Here is a 25,517-nt window from a genome sequence, read left to right as displayed (position 1 = left end):
ATTTGTTTACCATAACGACACTCTGGCGCTGGGTTCACTTAAAAGTATTTTACTTCGTTCATATTATAACTCAGAATGCACAAAATTTATATCATTTAAAGAATAGAATTATCTAAACGTTGCCACATGTTCTACTCAAATACTATAATAAAGCTAGAACGATGTATAAAAAGCAAACAAAACAAAAAAGAAAGTTTTTCACAGACGATTGAGTACTTCTCATTCAATTAATTCAGTTCTCACTTCGCGACAAGGCAAAAATACATAAGAAGTCAAAATATCTGTATTAAAAATTACGAAGTAAATCTTAAACACTTATTTCCTCGAAAAAATTCCATGGAGGATTAAACATGATGTAATTCGCAATAATAAATGAAGGCGTTATCTTTGTTGTGGCGAAGCTAAGTTTCTCTAGATTGGCAACAAATCCACTATTATGCTGTTTCAAATGTAAACAATGGCCGCCATCGAAAACATTATTAGGCTTAGCTGCACTTAAACAACTTTAAAATTCTTGATAATTCTAAAAATATTGCATACGGATTTACTAAAGGCATAAAAACCTTAACCGGAAGATAAGAACTACATAATTCAATCATTTTTAAAGCAAAAAATGTACAATTTACAAACATATAAGAGTAAAGGAACTGAGATCACTGAGCCGGGTAACAGAATGGATATATATATAAATATATTTATATACGTTTGGCGCGGCCGATTGCAAACAAAGTACGAGGTGCACATCTACATGTTATAGTAGTCCTATATACAAAATTTCAACGTTCTGAGGCTACTCGTTTTTCCGTTATGCGAGATACGTACGAACATACGTTCGTACAGACGCCACGAAAAATTCTCTTCAGAATTCATTTTAAAGCAGTTTTAAAAGTTTTCTGGAGGAAAAGAGTCTTTTGTTCTGTCCTTACGTACAGTTATCACGCAAAAACATGGTTAAATTGCATTCGAAAGCGGTCATTTTCGTTGAAATATGCTGCCTGAAACTTTTCGCGATTACAATACTTCCTTTTTACTTCGTACAAGGAAGTAAAAAGAAAAGAAAATCTGAAAGGTTTCAGATTTCAAATTACGTCCAAAGGGGCGTTTTTTACCACTTTCTCTGTTACCTTTATTTATTAAATATCACGTTCTTCGCCCTTAAACCATAAAAGTAAGGTCAAGAGCAATATCGCAAAATAGTTTTATACTGAGCATATCTTTAGAATTTCTGATACAGAGTCTCGCGCGCTGAAGATAAAAATGTTTTTTTCTGTACAACGTTGCCATTGCTCCCTTTGAAATCCTTGAGTTTGTTAATTAAAAATTCGTTAAATCTTTACAAAATATGAAATCGATAATAAAACAAATTCCAAATTTTAAATTTGGGCTTCCACATGCCCATATTCTCAGTAGGATTACATCATTCAAAATTCGATGGCTCTTTGTACCGTTCTTTTATCACAATGCGAGAAATATGCATACTTTTATGCAGATTTTTCATTATTTAATTTTTTCAAATGTAATGCAGGACTCTAACATTTGTTGGCAACAGTTTGAAAAGTGAAAAAGGCATTTATAGTGAACCAACGCAAAATCGCAAAACGAAAACAATAGTCCTTCAGGGATAAAGCCCCTTTGGACTAATAAAACACATTTTTCAGTACAAAGAATGTCGCTTGCTTTAAATATGTAATGGTATCAAGAATGAATAGTTTGTACTACCTAAATACATCTACTTAACTATACTTACTAGATACTTAATGTCTAAAATTTAGATTTCAACTCCAATAACTGTCATACTTAATGTTTATTAAAGACACTGGATACAACTTAAAAGGTAAAATCTAACATTAAACTTTATTCTTCAGATTTAAAATAATAAATTTTAAAAAAAAGTAACAAATAAATATTACGAATTCTCTTTAACAGTAACTTGCTGCTAACATATAAATATATTCACTTTCTCACAATTCCAACAAAACCTTACACGAAATTACAACAGTTTCGGGTTCAACAAAAATACATAACTACCTTTCTCCACTTAACATAGCCCACCAGCGGCTGAGCGGTAAAGACGCTGAATACTGGTAGTTCGGTCTGAGGTTCGAATCCCGTGAACGGGCTGGCTGCATGGGCGTTTTCGTGGTTTTCCCCATGTGTAACGTGTATACGAGCCAGTTTCCCTTAGAAAGTCGTCCACGAAAGGCATCCCTCCCTTTAGGCAGATAGCCCTCGTGTGCTTTGCCATAATTAAATACACACACCGCCACTTAACATAACTAACATTCTGCGCTCAGAACGTCTATGAAATCCCTGTTTGCGAATTTAATTTGTTACTGAAGTCCGCTTGTCAACCGAAATGTTCGAAACCGAAACATCTTCTTTCATAGGAATCAATGTAAAACGCATTAATTGGTTCCTGAACTACAGGCAATTCTTCATTTAAACTTAATAATAGTATCTTGTACTCAGATTTATAACCCAAAACCACTGGAAATCATTAGACCTACGACAAAAAATGTAAACAATATATTAAACAAATAAAACAGACAAAAAACTTAATTTAGTTTTACTGTACTGTACGAAAAATAGTGAACGGATATAAGTGGAAAATTATGAGAAAGATGTTCGCACAATTGTAGACGATTTTCATAGAATTTTCAGAAATGTTTTACCTAAAATGTTTGTGTTTTAAATGTTCCACTTGATACCCTTATTCTTCACTGTCTTCCTCCGCCGTAATTTCCAAGGCAATAAAACTTTTTTTTAGTAGAAGAAAATATATTTTATCTAATTACTCTTGAAAAACTTTCCTAAATCCAAGAAGGGTTGTAGGTCGAAGTCTGGACAATCCGCTTTTTAAAAATGCAAAAACGCCAAAATCCGTAGATGATGCATCAGGAGATTAAGTAGGGATATGTGTGAAAGGCTATGGAGCCTTAATACCCATTTCTTGTCCATTTCTTTCGAGGAATTAACAGTGTATTTTGACGTGCGGATGCTTCCTTTGTCTTCATCCAATTCTACTTATTGATGGTACTTTGGGTAAAGAGAAGTTATTTCATATTTAAAAATCGTATATAAAATATATTCCTGATAATATGTGGAGTTCACCTTAATAGTTTTCTGCATTCTGTTTATTTTTAATATGCAGTTACATGAAAAGCCAGCAACCATCTTAAATCCCTATTAAAAACGTCCTATAGATTCTTTGAACCATGTTCTAATATTTTTCTTCTCTTCGATGATAATAAATTGATCTCTTTTTATTGCGATCATTTAAATGCACCGAAGATTCAATTACCGTGACAACATTTTTCTATTTTCGTGCGGGTAAATGTTTCTCATTTATAATTCTGCAACGCATTCTGCATTCAGTGATATGTTGTGGAGAAAGACGATGCATGTTATATTTTTTCGCCTTTTCAAGATTCAAATCAGCATTAATCGTTTTGTTTACAGTTTACATTGAGCATTATAAGAATTTCGGAACTGTCCTTTGTCTTATCGGTTCTTCTTTTAACATTAAAGATCTTACCTTTGCAATATAAGAAACATTTCCGTTTCTTCCTTGGATATGTATTTGGAATAAGTTTTCCATATGCAACCAAATTTTTATGTTTTTTTAAATGGGGAGTATATAAGGTATTTCTTCCGTCTTCTTAGCGTGCCTTCGTGGTGTAGTAGTTAGCGCACTCGGCAAGTATTCGAGAGGTCCGCTGTTCGAGTCCCGATGAGGGCATTGCTCATTTTTCATGTCTCCTGGTTCTAAATAACTTAATGTCACTACAAACCTCACCACTTGCGAAAGATTAAATTAAAATAAACAAACATAAAATTACCAGCCTACCTGGAATTGGTTTCAAAACAAGCTGTTTTGTCTCAATTTTATGAAATGTATTCTAACTAAGGTAGAGAACCTGGACTGCAACGGAAATTCAAATACACACTTAGCAAAACAGGATAACTCCAATCTGCAGTCTCAACAAGACCAGCATTAACATCTCCATTAGACTTTGTTTTAATCGGCAAAACAGAGGAAAGCAGACAAATTTTCCCACTTCTACCCATAACTCTGTAAATTTTAAAGCAAAACTGCTTCCCATTAAAATTTATATAAATTCTGAAATGAGTGAACGTTGTGGCAAAACAGGCAGAAAAGAAAGAAGTCAATTAAATAATATTTCATTATAAAACTTAAACATAAATTCCACATTCTGTAATTATTTGGATGCACAATTCACCTCCATGAAAACGTATTAGGTTTAAGGGCATCTTCTTTTGTCTTTTCTTTGTCACTAAGCGGACTCCACTCTAGTTGAGACTCACTGGGCCTCCGTTTTGCTCAAAAATTGTTCAATGTGATTTATTGCTGCTTATTCTGAAAAATACTTCCAATGTCAGACACGATATTTTCGTTGAAACTGCTTATGTACAGTCTTGCTACTGCTTTATCAGAGTGATATCTTTACGTGAAAATAGTGTATCTTACTTTGTACATACTTCACAAATTTCACAAGTCAAAGATCTAAGATCCTCTTCTTCTGAACCCCCATTTCCTCTACAACAGCCTTTTTTTTTTTGTTGTTGTTGTTGTTGTTGTTTTTGAAGTTATAGTAGTTCCTTTTTGTTACGCTCATTTATCTAGATTTTTTAGTAAATTCTCCACGTTTTCATTGTGAAACTTGCTAGCTCATGGTTTAGCCTAAAGATACAATATAGATAACGAAAAATGTCTTATGCGTCAAAGCCTTTAAAACCTCTGCCTGCAACCCACTGTGGCCATAATTTCCTCCAGGAATTAATGGTGCTGTAATCACTTGCTTGAGAGTTAAGCGTTAGAAAATATTAAATAACTTGTTCAAAAGTCCTTCAGTGTTAATTTTATGGAAAAGGTTACCTCAAAACACCTTTGAACATAATTTTTCTCTTGTCCTGAGTGTTCGGAACTCGAGACATGGTTTGTCATTCCAGGTGCGTTTTGTTCAGATAATTGTTTTTTCAGATTGTGAATCGAAAACATCGTTCATGAATTGAGGTTCAACTTTCTTCTGATTCGTCTTTACGCAAGCAGCAACACAGCGACAACAATTCTACTCAGGAAACTAGGTTACAATTTCATCCTATTTTAGCCTACGCTGCTTGCTGTACATTCTGAATAAACCTCTCTAGTTTATAAACACTAGTACACTACAAAGCAAGGCATAAATGAAAAATATTAACATAAAACTAAAACAAATTATAAATATCACAGAGTTACCTTCAAATTTAAATCAGTTCTAGCATAATAGTACTAGCTTTCATGCATAGAGTTGCAGGTATCTAACAGAACTAGATTAAAACTTTAAGGGTTATCATACCTGCATATGGAACTAATATTACTTTAATGTTTTCGAAATAAATTCTGATCTCTAGAATAACTTTTATTTTTGTTTTTTAGCTTAGCAAACCACTTAAATGAATTTTCAGCAACCTGATAAACTCTTTAATCATAATATATAATATAATTTAATTATGAAATAATTTAATAAGTGAAAAGATTAAAAACAATAATCAAATGAAGAAATAAGTGAAAGGATTCAAAAGAAATTATGATTAATTTTACCGAAATAATTCAAGTACTGGTGTTTAATGCTTTACGAAAGTTGAGAGTTTTATCAAATTTCCAGAAACTGAAATGGAGAAAAGGCGAGTAACTCCTACCAATAATTATAGAGGTATTCTGAGAGCTCTTAGATCTAGAACGAAAACTGTCAAACCTATAAAACTTAAAATGGTACTAAGCAATGGGAGCGACATGAAAACTTCACAAACCATATAAACAGTAATGCCATATGTACAATATAGTTGCACTTACCAAGTTTAAGAAAACAATGAGCGCTCACAAAGGGAGAAAATTACAAAGGTGCATTAAGCTAAGAGTGGTCGGTAATTCAGTAATGCCAGATACAGTGACTGAGCTCTAGCAGAAGAGAGCAAGAAGATCATGTTTTAATATCTAATCGTCATTTGTATCCATCAGTTTAGTGCAACACCAGGTCCTACGCTTATTTGTTTCAAAGTGGAAACTGAGATCTCTTTTCTTCTTCGATAAATACAAAAAAACTTGAAATGTAGGAATATATTTGATTAGTGAACATTCTGTAGAACTTCTCTCAATTTGCTTATTACTTCACGATTAGAATCATGCTTTTTTGAAATAGTTTCATAAAAAGAAAATGCTGAAACATGTTTTCTCATTTAACCATTTTGTTTAAAGATGTAATTTTTTCTGAGTTTGTTTCTAAAACAGCTTAATTTAGGTTTTTGTTTTGTTTTGTATAAAAGAAAAGTCGTACTCTAAACTTTCATCAAAGAAAAGATCCTATACCTGATTAGTTACTTTTCCTTTAGAAAACTTGATTACTGGGTAAGACCTACTTGTCTGTCTTCTAAAGTGACAACTGAAGTGAGTGTAGAAACTGCACAGAAGAATGGTTAAAAGTATTCTTTATTAAACTCTTTAAAATTCACAGTGCGTCGACTTGACTCTAACACACTAAGCCTCACTCGGGTGGTAACTCAAATAACAAGAATTAAACTAAAAATTCTAAGATATTAACAAGCAGTATAAATTACTGTACGGGGTTCAGAAAACTGTTACTTAAAACCGCATTGAAATCAAATGGCAAATTGAAATCAAAAGCAAAGAAATAACTATGCCACGTAAACCAACAACAACTGCATAAATAAAAGCTCACGCTACAGACGTGACAGCGATCGCCCAAACTCCCTCATTTCCCCTCTACTAGAACTCGGTATTTAAACTTTTTCTTCTCGATGTAGAATTTGCATTACTTCACGCGGGCTACCAAATTTAAGTATTCTGGTATTGACAATTAGCGGAATGAAAGCTTATATAAAAGAACTTAAAATTAAATTAATTTGGTTATTTAGAATAAATACATCTGAATGTTTTTAATATAACCAACACCAGTCTTGATACATCTCTGCAGATAACGAATTAATTTTTCGTAGCACTTTCGTAAAACATTTTCTTCAATTTCTTTCCGTTCACAGATAGTCCAGATGACATCAACTCGATACTTTTATTTTTTTCTACTCAATAAAGAGTTTCATTTTGTTGAAAAATATGAAATCCTCTGGTACCACATTAGAAAAAGCTTAAATAACATTGATTTTTATTCAACATTTTCAATGCTCCAGTCAACAAGATCATTTTGTTCCTAAAAAAATAGTGAATTCATGTTCTCATAAAAAACTTTGACACTGGCGGAAAGTACCTAAAGAGTGCACAATAACTGAACTTTAAAACGTGAACGTAAATTAGATTGGTATTTAAATTATTTCTTTTCGCATATTTTACATATATATAGTTATTAAATTGTAGGTATAATAGCTTATTCCTAACTGTCGGCTTCCTTTCACCCAGGCGATATTTTCCTGTGGATTTACATGTTAATGGTTAGTTTAATCCTTTCCTATTGTTTCGTCTTATATGTGAGATATCTTATAGAGACATTAGGATTTTTTGAAAGCAAGAGAAGTTGAAAAATTAGCAACCGCCTTCGCTGGGAATCGAACCAGGGACTTCTGAAATACCGGTTCAGTGTGCTGACCACTACACCACGAAAGCAGGCTAGGAAAGAGGGAGAAATACCTTATATACTCCCCCCTTTTAAAGGACGACTGGGGTTTTTAGAGGACCCAATCGCCAAATTCTGGGGACGGAGAATCATCATCCACAACCCTTTTAGTTCAGGCGCCACTTTAGAGACATTAGTTATTTTTTTGGAAACAGGCAAAATGAAAATTTAGTAATTACTTTCGCCGGGAATCGAACCACGGACCTCTGGATACCGGCCCAACGTGCAGAACCACTACACCACGAAGGCACGCTAGGAAGGCGGAAGAAATACCTTATAATGTTAATCAACCTTCATTTTACAAATACGCTTAGTAGCTCATTTAAGCTTATGGCTGCTGAAGATATTTAGAACCAGAGGCATTTGGGAAGAATATGGATTCTTAACTCATGCAAATAAAACCATTTACATAGAGTGCTAAAACAGAATCATTACCAATAGTAAAGATCGCATTTACGACAAATTAGGCTTGCAAGAGCATTTCGTGTCAAGATAGGAATTCATTGAACAAGGAATTCTGCTATGATTTCTTCTGGACTATACTTTTTCGCTGTTTTAAAAGATATAAGTAATTATCCTCTGACATCAACACCAGTAATTAAAGTTTATTTTGTTGGTAAAAAAGCGAGTTTTTCATAATATATTAGCAGCCAATCAACGAACAGTATTTAAAAAATAAAGTAGATGATATATATGTAAAGTTATAAGATGATGTACATGATATATAAGAATTATTTTTTAAACATTTCAAAGAAAGATTTTCAGAGGTTTTTTTTGTTTTCAGTTCGCGATTTTCTCATTATGGTAAAGTAGAAAATATTGTGAATTGACGGAAATATTTGGTTCAAATTTCGTGTACAAGCGATACTGTGAAATAAATGCACGAGTAAGATTAAATAAGCGCATAACTCTTAATGTGACTTCAACTGATTAAAATATAACACCAAAGATTTTTTTCCCATTCATTTATTTGGCTTTGCCATTTTCAACAGCTTATTTTAAATAGAAGATCTCACGTTCTGCAACATTTTTAATTTCGGTTAATTCTTCAAAGATTAGACGCCGTAACTGCTGAACTTAAAATTGTTTCATGTGTTAAATTTAAATCTGCGTACTACTTTTGTAATCCCCTAAACGCAATTTTTTATTTATTTATTACTTCCTTGTACGAAGTAAGAAGGAAGTATTGTAATCGCGAAAAGTTTCAGGCAACATATTTCAACGAAAATATCCATTTTGACTGCTATCGAATGCAATTTAACGATGTTGTTGCGTGACATGTGTACTAAGCACAGAATCCAGGACTCTTTTTTCCCCTAAACGAATTATAAAACTGATTAAAATGGATTCTGAAGAGAATATTTTGTGTCGTCTGTGCGTACGTACGTACATACGTTTGTATCTCGCTTAATTCAAAAACGAGTAGCGTCAGAACGTTGAAATTTTGTATATAGGACTGTTATAACATGTAGATGTGCACCTCGTATTTTGGTTGCAATCGGCCGCACCAAACGTATATAAATATATTTTAATACATATCCAGTCTGTTACCCGGCTCAGTGATCTCAGTTTCTTTACTCTTATATGTTTGTAAATTGTACATTTTTTGCTTTAAAAATGATTGAATTATGTTGTTCATATCTTTCGGTTAAGGTTTTTATGCTTTTAAGAAATCTTCAAGCAATATTTGTAGAATTATCAACAATTTAAAAGCTGTTTAAGTGCGGTTAAGCCTAATGTTTAAAAAACATGGCGGACATGTTTGTTTACATTTGAAACAGCAGAATAGTAGATTTGTTACCAATCTATAGAGATTAAGCTTCGCAACAACAAAGCTAACGCCGTGATTTATTATTGCAAATTAAATCATGCTTAATCCTTTCTGGAATGTTTTCGAGGAAATAAGTGTTTAAGATTTACTTCGTAATTTTTGATACAGATATTTTGAGTTTTTATGTATTTTGCCTTGTTGCGAAGTGAAACCTGAATTAACGGAACGTGAAATACTAAATCCTCTCTAAAAAACTGCTTTTTGTTTGTTTGTTTGTTTGTTTGCTTAATTTCTTTTATACATCGTTCTAGATTTATTATAGTATTTGAATAGAACATGTGGCAACGATTAGATAATTCTTCAAATGATATAAATTTTGTGCATTCTGAGCTATAATATGAACGAAATATAACGCTGTTAAATGAACCTAGCGCCAGAGTGTCGCTATGGTAAATAAATATAGTGAATTTTAAAGAGTGCATTTATTGAAGAATAAAATGACGTCTTCCATATACATGACAAACATTTATTTAAGCTACGAAGACGTTGAACAGCAGAGTAGAAACATGATATTACACAGCGCTTAGCACTTCTCGCTTACATGCGATACTCACCATTGATTTTGGCTAACTACCTAGAAAAGTATTACGCAGCAGAGAAATTGCTTATCATCCGCATGCGCTAAAGGAATCAACGTCGGTTGCCAACATATATTCTATTGGGGTTTATGCGCTATCGACGAAGTAAACTTAATTCAATCCAATAAGTTTAAATGAAATGCAAGAAAAAAAGCGTATAATTTAATATTTCGTACAAGGAAGTCACGTGGTGCACACATCAGATTTATTATTATTATTATTGTGAATTGGGATTCTTTCCACCAAGAGTTTTCTTCTCTATGAAAAGGCAAGTTCCGAATAACACTGCTGTATAATAATCGGCAGTTTCATCACAAATAGCACAAATACAAGAAGAACTACAATTTTGTTTCAAAGTAGTCATACGTTATTAATGATACCATTCACAGTCATGGCATTTTTGTTTTACTGTTAAACGTTTTTAAAGAGATTTGGTACCGATCTTTCCACCTGCGGTGCTCTCCACTATTAACCGAAAAATGAAAGGTAGCCAGTTGTTTCGAGAAATCTATAGTTTTTACTTTAAGATTTAAGTCACTAATTGGAATACGGCAAACATTATTCTCTTTAAGCCATTTTAAAAAGACATTTTCTTCTTCTGTTTCTTTTCCACTATGCTTCCGTTTCTGGGTAGACTTGAAATTACTTAATTTAAGCAGCTTATTTACTTAGATATATTTAATTTCTAATACCTCTATATGAGTATACGTTTTTCCATCTACATTTCGAATGACAGTTTTTTCCTCTTAACTGAATATGTGTATGTCTCAATAACCTGCAATATGTTAAAACTAAATGCATATTTAACAAACACATGTAGCTGAAAGTGATAGTCACTCTTAAGTAAACCATTAGACGTGCAATCTTTCTTCTAAAGACAAAAAAGTTAACATTCATTTCTCTACCCCCTTTCTTCGAATAACTGCGAGACTGTTACTAGTTTTCCAATTAAGATAAATGACTAATGATAAAGTGAAGTGACTTTATGACTAATGATAAAGACTAATGATAAAGTATCATTCACGTATGACTAATGATAAAGTGAAGTGAGACAAGACACACGAAACATCTGGAAGGAATGACCATATTTTCATTCACGTCCACCCTCTGGTATACTTCAAACCAATTCAAACTTAGCTTTATAGTTTGCTTTTATAAAAGGAAGAAACACGTTTCACGTATTGTAATATCCTTCTCCCGTTGTGCTCTTTTTCACAACGTCAATGTAATGACTTGTCTCCTAACTAAAAACGTCTCTAGTCACTTAAATGACTTAATAAAGAAAACGCAATTTGCAAACGAAAAATTAAAAAATTCATTCTTAGTTCTAGTTAGAATAGCGTACCTTCAAGGGGTATAGGGTGTTCACTGGGCATCTGAAAAATTACTTTTCAAGAAAATTGGAGTTACGGTAAAAAATAAATAAATAAAATAAAAAAGGAAAAGGTTTTAGATTTTAAATTACGTCCAAAGGGGCGTTTTTTTAACGTTTTGTGTGTTACCTTTATTTATAAAATATCACGTTCTTCACACTTAAAACATAAAATTCAGTTCAACAGCAATATCGCAAAATTATTTTGAATGAGTATATCTTTAGAATTTCCGATACGCTGTTCCGCGCGCTGGAAATAAAAAGGTTCCCCCCCCCATAAAATGTTGCCATTGCTCACTCTTAAATCCTTGAGTTTGTTAATCAAAAATTCGTTAAAGTTTTACAAAATATGAAATAGGTAATAAAACAAATTCCAAATTTGGTCTTCCAGATGCCCATATTCAGGTGGAAACGTACGTTATTCAAAACTGGATGGCTCTAGGTAACGTTGTTTAACGCAATACGAGAAACATACATACATTTATGAAGATGTTTCATTATTTAATTCCTTTAAATACAATACAGGGCTCTAATATTTGGTGGCAATAATTTGAAAAGTGATACAGCCTTTTAAAGTTTTCAACGCGAAATGCCAAAACGAAAATAATAGTTCTTCAGGGCAAATCGTCCCTTTGGACTTTAAAAAAAATTCTGTTCAAGCAATTCTTGAAATTGTTTAACTGTATCTCGATATATAAAAACTGGCAACAGCAATTTATGATTTATCTCAAATACAGTCCGATAAGAATAAAACGTAAAATTCAAATAAATTTAATAGACTTCTAATGGAAGTTTCCGAAAACAAGTATTCCTCCCACTTGATGTTTGTTTAGAAATAAATAAGACAACAAGTCCTTCGAGTGCCGAAAATAATACCAAAGTGACTTAAAAAGATTTCATGTTTCCATGAGTAATGTTTTCGAGGAAGCCTGGATGGAGTTAGTAATGATAATTCTGAAGCTGATGGAAAGTAATATAACCTACCATTGATGCATCAAAATTATCTTCTATGGGGCTCTAAACTGGTTATCGGAAGCACGTGACAGTATCATATTATTATACAACACAAGACGGAATAAACTCATTAAGGGAGAGAATTGTTCTGGAAACATTTTAAGTTCGAAATATATTATAATTCTGGCATGTCTCAGTTCTGACCCTGAAATGTTAATTTTGCGATTTCATAATTACTATAAATCCTCAAGCACACTCAAAACTATTACTACTAATAGAAATACTATTGCTATCTGTAGTATATTTAAAGCAAGACACTTTTAATATAAGTTCCCATTGTCTAACTTAAAGCATTCACTTATTTATAAGTTTTCTGACTTTTAAATATTATGCCTATTCTTCAGTATCACACTTTGTAAAAATGTACAAATTATTTTTAAATAATGATTTTTATGATTGGTTATATCAACAAAAGTGTTTTTCAGAAATCCTAAATTATGAACTTAATATTGTGCTACCTTTTATGTAATAGGTTTTCATCTTAAAACGCCAAAATTTAGAAATTTTTATCGGTAAAACTAGATATTTAAAATTAGACAAAGCACAATCTTAATTTCATGTTAAGTTTTGAATAAAACTCTATTAATTTCGACGATGATCAGACACTGGTCTCCTCTTCCAGAAGGAAAAAAAACGTTTTGCGTAAATGTTTTTACTCCTGAAGAAGATGATCTTGTGCTTGATCGCCCTAGAAATGAATACAATTCTATTTAAAATATATGCCACATTAAGGGTTTTTTTGTTTGTTTGTTTTTGTTACCCTATTTAAGAAAACTTTTTGTCTTAAAACAATCGTATATTTATCAAAACGATATCTTTTTATAACGTATATAATATTTTTATCATAAATGTTACAAATTCTTTTCATTGGGTAATTTTGTGATTTTTAAGAGAAGGAGAGAATGCTAAAGATGAATATGATTATCCTCTGCCACTGCTTTTAATTGTCTTGATAGAATAATATTTCATGACACAAATAATTTCATATTTTTATTACTCAAACTTATTTTTAAAAAAAATGGAGGAATTCAAGGAATCTAGAAATCCAATGAACTAATTTCCCCGGTGTGAAAATGAATACAAAAAATAAATGTTAATCAGTTTAAATTTCGGGTTTTAACGAAAGTTTCCCCCACTACCCCCTGCACAAACAGTTCACGCTGACATATTTAATCATATTTTGGTCAAATCATTTTTGATATTTTGAAAGAAGGAGACTTGCTTTAGAACACACTATATTGTGAAATTTGTTAAGAAATATCTTTAAATACAAGGTGTCTGAAATGGAACTATCAAGTTACCAGATTAGAACTATCATTTGCTTCCAGTTCTGCTGCAAAAAGTCAGCTACAAAATGTTACCAAATCATGTGTACAGCTTTAAGTACTGATGTTGTATCATATGACACTGTGAAGATTTGGTACCAGAAGTTCAAGAACAAGGACTATGACATTCAGGAGGCAGAGCGCTCTGGCTGGTCTACTGATGTTGATGATGCCCGCCTGCGAGAATTGGTGGAAGATCAGTACGCAAACACGCGAGAACTTGCTAAGGAGTTAGATGTTAATGCCATGTCCATTAGTCGCGTTATGGATCGCATAAACCTGACATGCAAGTTCAACCGCTGGTGTCGCATCAGCTGACTCAGATAAGGAGAGACGTGTTCGGGCTTGCACTAATCTGCTCGAATATTAACGCAAGGACACCATTCTGGACTAGATCGTCACTGCGATGGAAAGTGGATTTACTTCAACAATCACATGCAGAAAAGGGGGTTGGTTTGCGTCCAGTGAGCCCGTCGGCAGCGTCGCAAAGCGAGATTTGATTAACAAAAAGATCATGTTTTGTATCTGGTGGGATTGCCGTGATATTATCCACAATGAGTATCTGGTAAAAGGTAAAACTGTCGACGATAAGGTGTACAGCGACATGCTAGTCCGTGTTGACGCTGCAATCAAGGAGAAACGTCGAAATGAGTTCCGGCTCAAAAAGGTAATATTCCATCAAAATAATGGAAGACCAGATGTGTCTGCATTCACCGAGTGGACTCTGCACCGATTCAAATGGGATCTTTGCCACATCCACCATATAGCCCCGACATCGCCCCTTCGGACAGGTGACAGGTGACGGAGGACGGGGACGCCTGGCGTATAACATAGGTAAACAGGCATATGTCCCATGTCCTCCATTATCTCGAAGAAACAACTCGCTGGAGCCACGTGAGGCTGCACCGGGAATTTACATGGCCATACAGGGGCTAGATGTCAAGTAGATTTTATATAGGACGTTGTTTATAAAACAAAGCAACTTAAAAAGAATATAAAGCATAGCATTAAAACACTAAAACACACATATAAGCAGAAACACATAGATATACAAAATTAAACATAAAAGCATAAAAACACACTCATAATTGCATAACATAAAGACATAAAAACCCACACGAGAATACATAACATGACACATAGAATACATACGGAAACACATACAGCACATAAATTCAAATATTGCACACATAAGAAACATATGAGACATATGAGGTGTCCGTAAAGCAGAAGCGCTATGCGGAAATATGCTCAATACCCATAATACATAATGTACATACTTTTATTAGAGGCGTCTGTTGCATGATTTACATGTTTCGTTGCATACACTACTTTGGTACATTGTACGGATATTATGCATTTCGATCTGGGATAATTACAGTTAAACAATTTTGGAAGGATTCATGGTTACATTAGAGTCATACAATACATTGGATAAATACATTAGGAACATACATTACTTCATTAGAGACTTGCATCACATTATTTACATATGTTATGATGCATACACTACATTTGGTACATTGTACGAATTGTATGCATTTCGATCTTGTACAGTTGCAGTTATACATCTACCCTTTTTCATACCTGCAGCTACATCTTGCTCGTGCTATTTTCCATACAGCGGAAACGTCCAAAGTGTCTTCGGACTCGAGGCCACCAAGTTTCTGGGCCGAAGGCTTTGAAAAGCTACCGAAAGGTTGGCAGAAAATCATAGATTTGGGTGATGATTACTGTCCGCACTAAAATTACTACTTTCGTGTTCTTTTCTCTAACTTTATTAGGAACGTTTTTTGGTGGAAAACTTTCGTTCAAAAGGCATCTATTTGCCTTTAACAAAATACGTTAATATTTAATAAATTATTTATAAATGTATTTGAAAATGGAGGCTTTATTCATTCATAAACTCCTATGAAAGTTATTGTGAAGAAATCTAGTTATTAAGTATATCTAAATTTATAATGGTTGTAAATATTATTTAAATATATAATAAACTTAACATTTAATTGTAAACATAAATTGAAATTCTGTTGACAAATACGTTTATACAACTATTTAAGCAAAAATGTTTCATACTGGAAAAGTATTGTAAAGCAAATTCTATGAGATGCGTGCGTACTTAAGCAAGTAGTAAAGAAGACTTTTCAGAATGTGTAATTGTTGAAGTTAAGAGTAAAAAAGTCTGCTAAGTATTAAAAGAATTATTTCCTTACATTTTATACAGTTACAAGCTTTAAAATATTCAAAAGAAAAAGAATACTTTTTTACTTTCTTTCAGAAATAATCATAGAAAGTTAAGTATATGGAAATCTGCACGAGTATTTAACGTATTTCACAATTAAAATAAAAAATTCTCTAATTTGAAATGAACGAGCAGTGCATTAAGTATAAATTGACTCAGATTTGCGATTTGAAAGATGCCTCGGAAGTAAAAAAATTATCTCATATTTGAGAAAGTATTTTAGAAAGAAGCTCTGTAAATAGAAAAGAAATAATGCATAATTTTAATATTAATAACACAATAAACTTTTATCTTAATTTGTGTAATCTTTAACCGAATAAAATCGAATTACCTTAATTTTTTTTTCTAATATAATTAATGAAAACTTGCGAAAATATTTGATTCAAATTAAACAGTCCTGAGTAAACTGTTCTGAGAAAAGTATACCATTTAACTCCGTTCAGAGTGAAATGGTGTTTAAAAATGCTTTCTTTTCACATACTAAGTACTCTGAAATATAGTAGAAAAAGAAAATGTATATATTTATACGTATATTTATAAGTAATTACAAAATGCTTACATCCGATCATGTCAAAACCCATTGATCCTCCCCTAATTGGTAAATAACTGAATATTTTGGTCTGCACGAGGTGATCGCCACTGCTTCAAAGAGTGCATGGGGAAAACCAGTTAGGGCTTCTCCTCCATGGCTTAAACAGGGAGGGATAAATTCAGTCTTCGCAGGACAAGAACTATTGTTTAGTAGTTTATTCGGTGATAGGTTCAGTCCCGGCTCGACAGGGACCACATGGTACTGTCTAGTCCATGATCCATGGAGGTAGGAAGTAACCTCCATAGTCTGTCCCTTTGGCTGGAGAACTGCTACATGGCGAGATTTCGAAGGTTGTCCTTGGAGGTTTGGCTCCTCTTGGTCAACACTTGGAGACGGACTTCTTTGCATTTTCTTCTCTTTCTTGGTGTATGCGTGGTCGTCCACCCTTGACCTTGCATACATTCCTAGTGTACCGTACTGCTATCTTAAAGTTAGTACTTTATTAAGATTAGAAAAATCTGTAAAAAAGGAGGAATAACTATATTGGGATTAATTTTCTTAGATTACAACAAAATGCTGAGATTAGAACTAGAATATTAAGAGAACTAAGCAAGGAAAACTTCACGAATAAACATCTAGTTATTACTAAACTATGTTTTATTTACATGAACTAAAAATGATAAGAAGAGAATAATCGTCACAACACTCTATTTCGTCTATTCTAACATTCGTCTATTCTATTCTAACAATCGTCACAAGTCTGCCTTAACATCGTCATCGTTAACATATCGTCTAAGCTTTCCTCCAGATGAGGCGTGAAAGTTACGTGGTACAGTTACAGTTATTACAGCTGTATGGTCATTTCCCCCATTTCTGACTGTACTACTGTTTTTAGTTCCTTAGTAGCTAGTTTTAACTTAGTTTACATTAAGGGAGACGAAATGTAAGGTATGTGTAATACAAGTTTAATTTCATAGATATAATTAATTTTCTATAAATGTGTATGAAAATATAACGGCAAAGTTATAGTTTGTTTATATTGTTCTCACTATACATATTATATTACAAACATTGTTTTTACTTATTTAGTATCTTTTTAGTGATTTAATGATTTAGATTAAAAGTTAACATCATTAAAACAATTACATCCTTCAAATGATGTTAAAATCACTAATTTTTTTCAGAAATATTAAAAGTTATATTTTTGAATATTTAAACATATTCTCTAAATGCTTCTGATGCTTTGAGCGCAAGAAGTTTAATAATTTATATATATTTAGGAACTTATATTTTCTTACATAAATTATAATTAAAAATAAGTCTTCAAAAATAAAATTTGCATTAAACTTCAATTTCAAATATTATTCTATCACGTAGCTTAATAATTTAAAGATTTACTAATAGTCTTTAAATTTTAAACAATTGTAGTTTTGTTATTTTAAAGGCTTATTCCAGAAAGAAGGTATAACCGTTTTTCAAATCTTAATTTCTGAATTATATCAACAATAGCAAGAAAAATATAATCATTGTCATAATATTTATATGAACCTAGAAATTCAAATATATAATATCTGTATATACTTCAGATGAAAGAACTTGAACAAAAGAAGGAAATTGAGCTGCCAACCATAACCGTAACACCAAGCAATAATTATTTCGAGAGATCTCCTTTCAATTTCGACCAAAGTACATTAAAAAAAAAACTGAAGAAATATTTGTTCGCAAACTGTACCTTGTATAATATCCAGTCCTCTCTTCTGCTGGTCGATTAGCAAAGAAGTTTATTTGCTTCGTCTCATTATCTTCCAGTCCATGTAATTGCGAGTATATCGGATACGTGGAAACTTCAATTATTGGCTAATTAAATTTTTCGCCGAACTGTGTAATAAATAGGTTCTCATTTTCATCACTAGGCGAAATTCCAAGGAGCTTCTTTCTTTATAAAATTCTTGAAGTAGTAAAAAAAATGTATTGTTATGAGTGGAATCGGTGAAGGTTCTTTAGTTGGGGATTATTCTGAAGTTTCTAGTTTTTCATGTCGTAAAAGGATGATGCATAAGTTTCATCGTGTTTCATTACTTAATCTAAAATGGAAAATATTCAAAACGTAGTGTTGTTTCATCTTATGTGTTTTCGAATGTACCCAGTTTAAAAATATTAACAATTGTGCGAAATTACAGTATTTTGTTGCTTATTTACTTAAGTGTATCTAGTTGTAATCTTTACATATAATAAACGAAAGAGTCTGTGTGTCTTTCGTTCGTGCAGAGCGTAAGCTAATAAACCCATAGCTAAGAAATGTGGTATATAGGTACATTTAGCGAAGAGCCAGTGCACCTCGAAACGATTTTTTTCAAAATTCGAATCAAATTTCTTTAGTCCAAAGGGATTTGAGTCCCGAAAAGACTGTTACTTTCATTTTGGCATTTTGCGTCGGACCCCTATAAATGTCGATTTACTTTTCAAACTGTTGCCACAAAATCTTAGAGACCTGCATTATATTTGAAGAAATTAAACAATGAAAAATCTGCATAAATGTATGTATGTTTCTCGGCATTGTGGTAAAACAACGGTACATAGAGCCATCGAATTTTGAATGACGTAATCCTACTGCGAATATGGGCATGGGGAAGCACAAATTTAAAATTTCGATTTTGTTTTATTATCAATTTCATATTTTGTAAATCTTTAACGAATTTTTGAGTAACAAATTCAATGATTTAAAAGCGAGCAATGGTAACACTCTACGGGGGGGGGGGAACCTTTTTATCTCCAGCGCGCGGAATTGCGTATCGGAAATTTTAAAGATGTGCTCATTTCAAAATTATTTTGCGATATTGCTGTTGAACTGAATTTTATGTTTTAAGTGCGAAGAACGTGATATTTAATAAATAAAGGTAACACACAAAACGTTAAAAAAAAACGCCCCTTTAGACGTAATTTAAAATCTGAAATATTTCAGATTTTTTTTTTTAATTTTATCTCTTTGATTTTATCGCATCATTTTGAATAGTTTAATTCTTTTAGAACTGTGGTTTTGGCAACAGTTATTCATTCAATGCTTTGTATATTGGACTGCTGACTGTTGAAAATATGAGACACCACGTAAAATGCTGCTTTTTTTGTTTTGATTTTTGGACACGCACATCGCAATCTTCTTATTCTGACGCGCATGTGTCTGGCGAGGCACCCCAACAGAAAGAATTTCCTTTTTTCTTTCCTCTCTATCTTTATTAGGTGATGGCAAAGAGGTTTGTATATTTTGAATTATGTCATTCACAAAGCACAATTTTGATTGGTTATTGCTTTCTGATCACAGTTTCATTTTTTTAGAAATGTGGTTTTGGCAACAGTGTTTCATTCATTGCTTTGGATACTGGACTGCTGACTGGTTTCTCTTGATAATATGAGATTTATTGATTTCATTTTATTTTTTTTTATATTGTGTTATAATATATATAATTTTAATTATATAAAGTGTTTTGCATGATTTTTTTAGGAAACAAAGTTCTTAACTTCCTTTATACCATTTGAATACCAAGGACTTTGCAGCGGGAAGTCGGTTAATATATTTATTAGGATAATTTTATTTTTTTTATATTGTGTTATAATATATATAATTTTAATTATATAAAGTGTTTTGCATGATTTTTTTAAGAAACAAAGTTCTTAACTTCCTTTATACCATTTGAATACCAAGGACTTTGCCGCGGGAAGTCGGTTAATATATTTATTAGGATAATTAATATTTGTATTAAGGGATATTCCTTATTTCATTTTAATTTTGTTATATGTAATACATTTTTTTTTTAATTTGTGGTGGTTGTTTTTTTTATGAAGTTGTTGTAAAATTGTGCGCAGTTTTTAAATTTAACGTTTGGTGTTCCCTTTGGGCATTTTTCAGGTTCATTTAAAAACCAGACGAAAGCTGGTCGCGTAGCTGCTAGTTTACTATATTCTTTTGTATATTCTAATGCGCATAATCTTAGTACCATTTAGTGTAAACATGTAACCTGCAGCGTTATCGTTGCCTGCTTTGAGATGAACAATGCAAGTACAATTGCAAATATTACAGTAGCCTTTGCTCTCCTACTTGCCTTCTTACCAGACGTTCTCCCACTCGTCAGTGGTGTACGTGGGGCAAAAGCGACTATCCTGTGGTAATGGGCGGTGCTCCCGTTCTCCATCAACAGTCAAAAGTATTATTCCATCCGTGTTTAGGTAAAATATTTTTAATCTAGATGATCTCCTTTTAAAAATATTATAAAAACTGAAGCATTTGCAGATATCTATAAATATTTTTATCTTTATTGCCGCTACATAACATATACATTCTACGTAGTTTATATTCTATATGCATCCAAAATAAGCATTACCTAGTCGGTAAATTAAATCGAAAATTTAGAAAATACTGAATTATATAATATGACAAAGAGCATTAAGACCACCTATCTAAGATAAGGGAGAATTTCATGGATGATTATCAAAACAAAAATGAGCCATAGAGACTTGGTGAGCAAGTTTATTGCGCATTTTATGTTTCTTTAAATCTCTTTGTTATGCCACCAGTACTAAATGGTAAATGGTTTAGTAATGGAGTGCGTAAGCATATGCCCTGCACAAGTGGTCAGCTTGTCGCAGGACCCCCAGTGTTTAGTCCCCAATTGAACTTGGTACTCGTTCTATCAACCTAAGGGATGGAAATCAAGGGATGAAAGGATGAATCGACCTTGCCCAGGCCGGAGATCTAACCCGGAACTGTGGTGCTTCTGCGCGATGCGCTAGCCACTGCGCCGCCGGGCCTTCTGTGTTTTGTTATTTCTCCTTAAAATATAGGCAAAGTATAAAATCTTTAAATGTAAGTACAACTAACTAAACACATTTGGGCCAACTCATTTGTTTTTCGCTTTAAGTAAAAAAAGGAATTTACAGTTTAAATCGTTTAAATATTTTCAAAGGTTTAAAATAAATGTAACTTGCATGGCGTTTACCGAATAGGTTAGTTATTGTTCCAAATTATTTCTGAAATCAACTACCCTAAGTGTACTTTTCACATACATTGGTTATTTTCATACATGTTGGAGTAATCAAGGTTTTAGTTAATCAAATTAACCATACTCTCGATTTAAAATCTGTCTTTTTTTTAAACAGTAACAAATTATAAGTACAGTGACCTGACACATTTCGGGTGCTCGTTAATTATCCGATAGAATTTTGCACTGAATTCATGAAAGGCCTTATACTTTGATTTTAACTTCAACATTTTAAATGATATAATTAATTACATTTTTCCTCCTAGGGATTTGAAATAATAGCATGGCTAATTTATATAGCTCTATTACAAATGAGATTTAAGAATGGAAATTTCACGCTAAAAATATGGAATATTTTACGACTTCAATGAATATCTGGTACAAGTAACATTGTGATGATAAATCAAAACACAGGATACTACATAAGCTAATATTTACTTAAGGTCGGAATTCTAATTATCACATTTCATTAATAAGAATTTGTGTGATAATAATTCTTCCATTATTGTTAAAGATGATTCCATTCTTTAACATGCACTGCTCATTAATTATACCATTCTGTAATAGATACACTTTCAATTTCTTTGTATTGTATTTTTATCAATTTTATATTTTATTATTGGTATTATTGTCTACCTATTTTATAGAGTTTCATTAGTGTTTCTGCTACTTAACATCTGTAAGCCACAAAAATAACAATTTTCTCTTGATATTTAGCTATTTTCATCATTCTTTCTAATTAGCAAAATCTTTTCGTAGAATCATCTCTTTAGTCGTTCACTGCAGATGGTTTTGGTGATCATCAATGCTATAAAAACATCTTTGTGTAAAACGAATGTAAAATGAAAGAGTGTTTTGAAAACCTATAATCTGATGAATATTTATTTTACAATTTTAAGGTAATTTAAAATAGTCTTTCTTACAGTCTGCGATATTCTATTTTCGTTTACCCATTACATAATTTTTATGCTAATCGCTGTTCTTCAAATCCCGATTAAGTTGCTCTTTAAATATTATTATATTCCATTGATTGTTAAAATACTATTTATCGTACATAATTACTTTACATCAATTTTATATTGTTTTTCAACGGTACTCTTTTGCGTTAATATCAGACACATTACACTTGGTATATATTTCATATTTACTTACATTAAAATATCTGACGCAGAACAGCCAAACTAAAGCTACGCAAGTAATAAAATGTAAACTTAAAGTCACTTTTCCCTCTCTATTACATGTTATTAATTGAACTTTCAAAATGTGCTTCCTTTTATTACCGTAAACCTTCCAGCGCATATACATGGCAACTTGCTAAGATGTTATCTGCTTAAAGTATTTCAATATATAATGTTAAGCAATAGTATATGCAATAAAAAGTATTGTCACTCAAATTCATTTCAATCTTTAATGAGAAACTAAGCTATCGTTTTAGCAACTTTTCAAACGTCATTTTTATTTTTACTTCCATGTACAAAGTAAAGGAAGCATTCTAATCGCGAAAAATTTCGGGTACTATATTTAAGTAAAAGTAGTCATTTTGACCGCTCTGGAATACATCTGAACTATTTTTACGTGATATATGTATGTATAGACAGAACAAAGATTTCTTTTTCCGAAAACGGACTAAAAAATCCATTTAAAATGGATTCAGTTTTGTTTCGTGATGTCTGTACGTACGTACGTATGTATGTATCTCGAATAACTCAAAACCAAGAAGCTTCAGAACGTAAAATTATGTATATAGGACTGCTATAACATTCAGTTGTGCACCTCCCTTTTTCGTTTCAATAGCCCTTACCAAAAGTATACATATGCTTTGACTCCAATTTACGTTTAACTTTAGATGCTTTATATGCTTAACTTTAGATGCCCGGTAGCTTTAGATATATATATATATATATACCCATTCTCGGTTACTTGGCTCCGTGAGGTCAGTTTTTTTATTCTTATATGTTGGTAAATTGTGCGTTTTTCGCTTTAAAAGTGATTGAATTATATTGTTCTTATGTTCCGGTTAAGCTTTTTATGCCTTTAGTTTATGAATGCAGTAGATGTAGAATTATCAACAATTTAAAAATTGTTTCAGTGCGACTAAGGCCTAACGGAGCAGCAATTTGTTTACATTTAAAACTTGGCAGAATAGTGCATTAAATCAGTTTCTGCACTTTCAGTTCTTTTGCAGAGTGGGACCAAATGCTTTCTTGCCCGCTGGCAGCATTGCTTTTTTTTTTTTTTTTTTTTTTTTTTTCGTAGAAACTCTAATTTTACTTGTAAAAATTGTTTTTTTTTTTTAGCTGTCTTAACTTTATCTGGTGTTTTACGTTTTCCTATATTTTTCAATTTTTTATGAAGGTGTTTTGAAGTTTTAATGCATTTTTGTCTTGCTTCGAAGTGAGAACTGAATTAATTGAATGAGCAATGTATCTCTAATGAAATTAGAGGAAATAAGTTTAAATGAAATGCAGTAAAAAATTTATGTATTTTAACAGGCCGTACAAAGAAATCATGTGATGTCGACATTTTAGTTTGAAATCCTTAGCAGATATTTAACACAATAACACAGTTTATGAAATAGAATATCATACACAATTCTTTTTCGTTTTTCTTTCAGATCCACCTGTTGTTATACCCCAGTCTGCTGCTCAAATTTCCCCTTGGACACTTCGATTAATTCTCTTGGTGTGCTTTCATCTCATACTTTACCAGTAACAGATATTCCGCCATTTGTCTCGCTACCTAAGGTGCCTGATGACTTCGAAGTTGCTTCAAGAAGCTACTGACTGCTCAACTGGGAGTTGCAGAGAAAAGTGAAATAACAATGCTTACGAGTAGAACTGCTGCTGATATGCTGAAATAAATTTCAGTAACTACAGTTAATCAGCATGTGCAAGCCTTAGTAAAGAACTGGGACATATAGATCTTAAAGTATCCAGATACTGTTTTCTTGCTTTTTGGACTCTATTTTAAGGCGGGCATATAACGTCAGTTTTCTTTATACCTCAGATGGAAAAAGGAATTTTATTTTTTCTATTTCATTCATTCGTACTTTGTATTATAATATTTATTTAACTAGTTATTTTTATTGCAAAAGTGCATTTAGCTTCGATTGCAGAGCTAGAAATCTAAGGTAAAGTTTGGAATTTAAAGCCAAGGACAGTAGCTAAATAAAATTTTACTGTCAGTTCATATTTGATATTTTATTTTAAATCATGCAAGTTTCGTAGAAAGGTTTATTGGTTAAGAAATAATTTAACAGCTCTTATGCAGGCTGTAAAGTTTAAAATTGTGGAATGTAATTTATTTACGTCAGTATGTTCAAGAAGTATTTTAAGACATTGAAATTAAGATATATGTATAAGTTATATAGAAAACGGACTCTGAAATGGTATAGTAAGTGATAAATGTTCAATTTTTATCAAGTAAAAAACACCGTATTCGCTTCAATAGTACCATCAAATATGGTTCAATATATATTTTACTAAAACAAAGCATTTTATAAATTTTTGGACAGAAATTTAGTACATTAAATAGTTAATTTGACAAGTCAACCTGAAATTTATCAGCCATTTATTTTCTTTACCTTCATGTTCTTGCAGAAATGAAAACTCGACTGTAATGCATCTGTTGTTTGTAAGCAAAATAAAGTTCATTTTAGGTGCTCGTTGTCATTTTAATCCATTATTTATGTAGAAGTCAAGTAACTGTATGTTAATTCGAGCCAAAATCTCCATCCAACTACACCACCTATGCAAACAATTTAATCTCTCGGAGCCGATCTTCAATAGAAAAGGATATTTACGAATCAACAGGTAGTTTCCATATGCGTTTCAATCATGCGTACGAAAACCTCATATGATTCACGCTTCTTTTGTTTACAAATGTCGTCCTGATGGTACAGTGGTTAGGATAGCCTACTGCGATACCGAAGGGCCCGGATTCGAATC

The 25,517-nt window shown here is 32.2% G+C and overlaps 1 protein-coding gene across 1 annotated transcript in view; it reads left to right on the top strand.

Annotated features, from left to right (window-relative positions):
• LOC118188802 (uncharacterized) overlaps positions 1 to 25,233 on the top strand; it is a 326,782-nt gene extending 301,549 nt beyond the window's left edge. The window contains exon 4 of the mRNA XM_085812391.1: positions 24,185 to 25,233. Coding sequence (XP_085668517.1) covers positions 24,185 to 24,282 — 98 coding nt within the window. The 3' untranslated portion in view covers positions 24,283 to 25,233. The remainder of the gene's footprint in view (positions 1 to 24,184) is intronic.
• The last annotated feature ends 284 nt before the right edge of the window (positions 25,234 to 25,517 follow it).

Source organism: Stegodyphus dumicola, chromosome 3 (assembly GCF_044657685.1).
Source record: "Stegodyphus dumicola isolate Sdum_Otavi_A_Nest chromosome 3, ASM4465768v1".
Taxonomy (NCBI): Eukaryota; Metazoa; Arthropoda; class Arachnida; order Araneae; family Eresidae; genus Stegodyphus; species Stegodyphus dumicola.
This window is presented reverse-complemented; position numbering and strand designations above follow the sequence as displayed.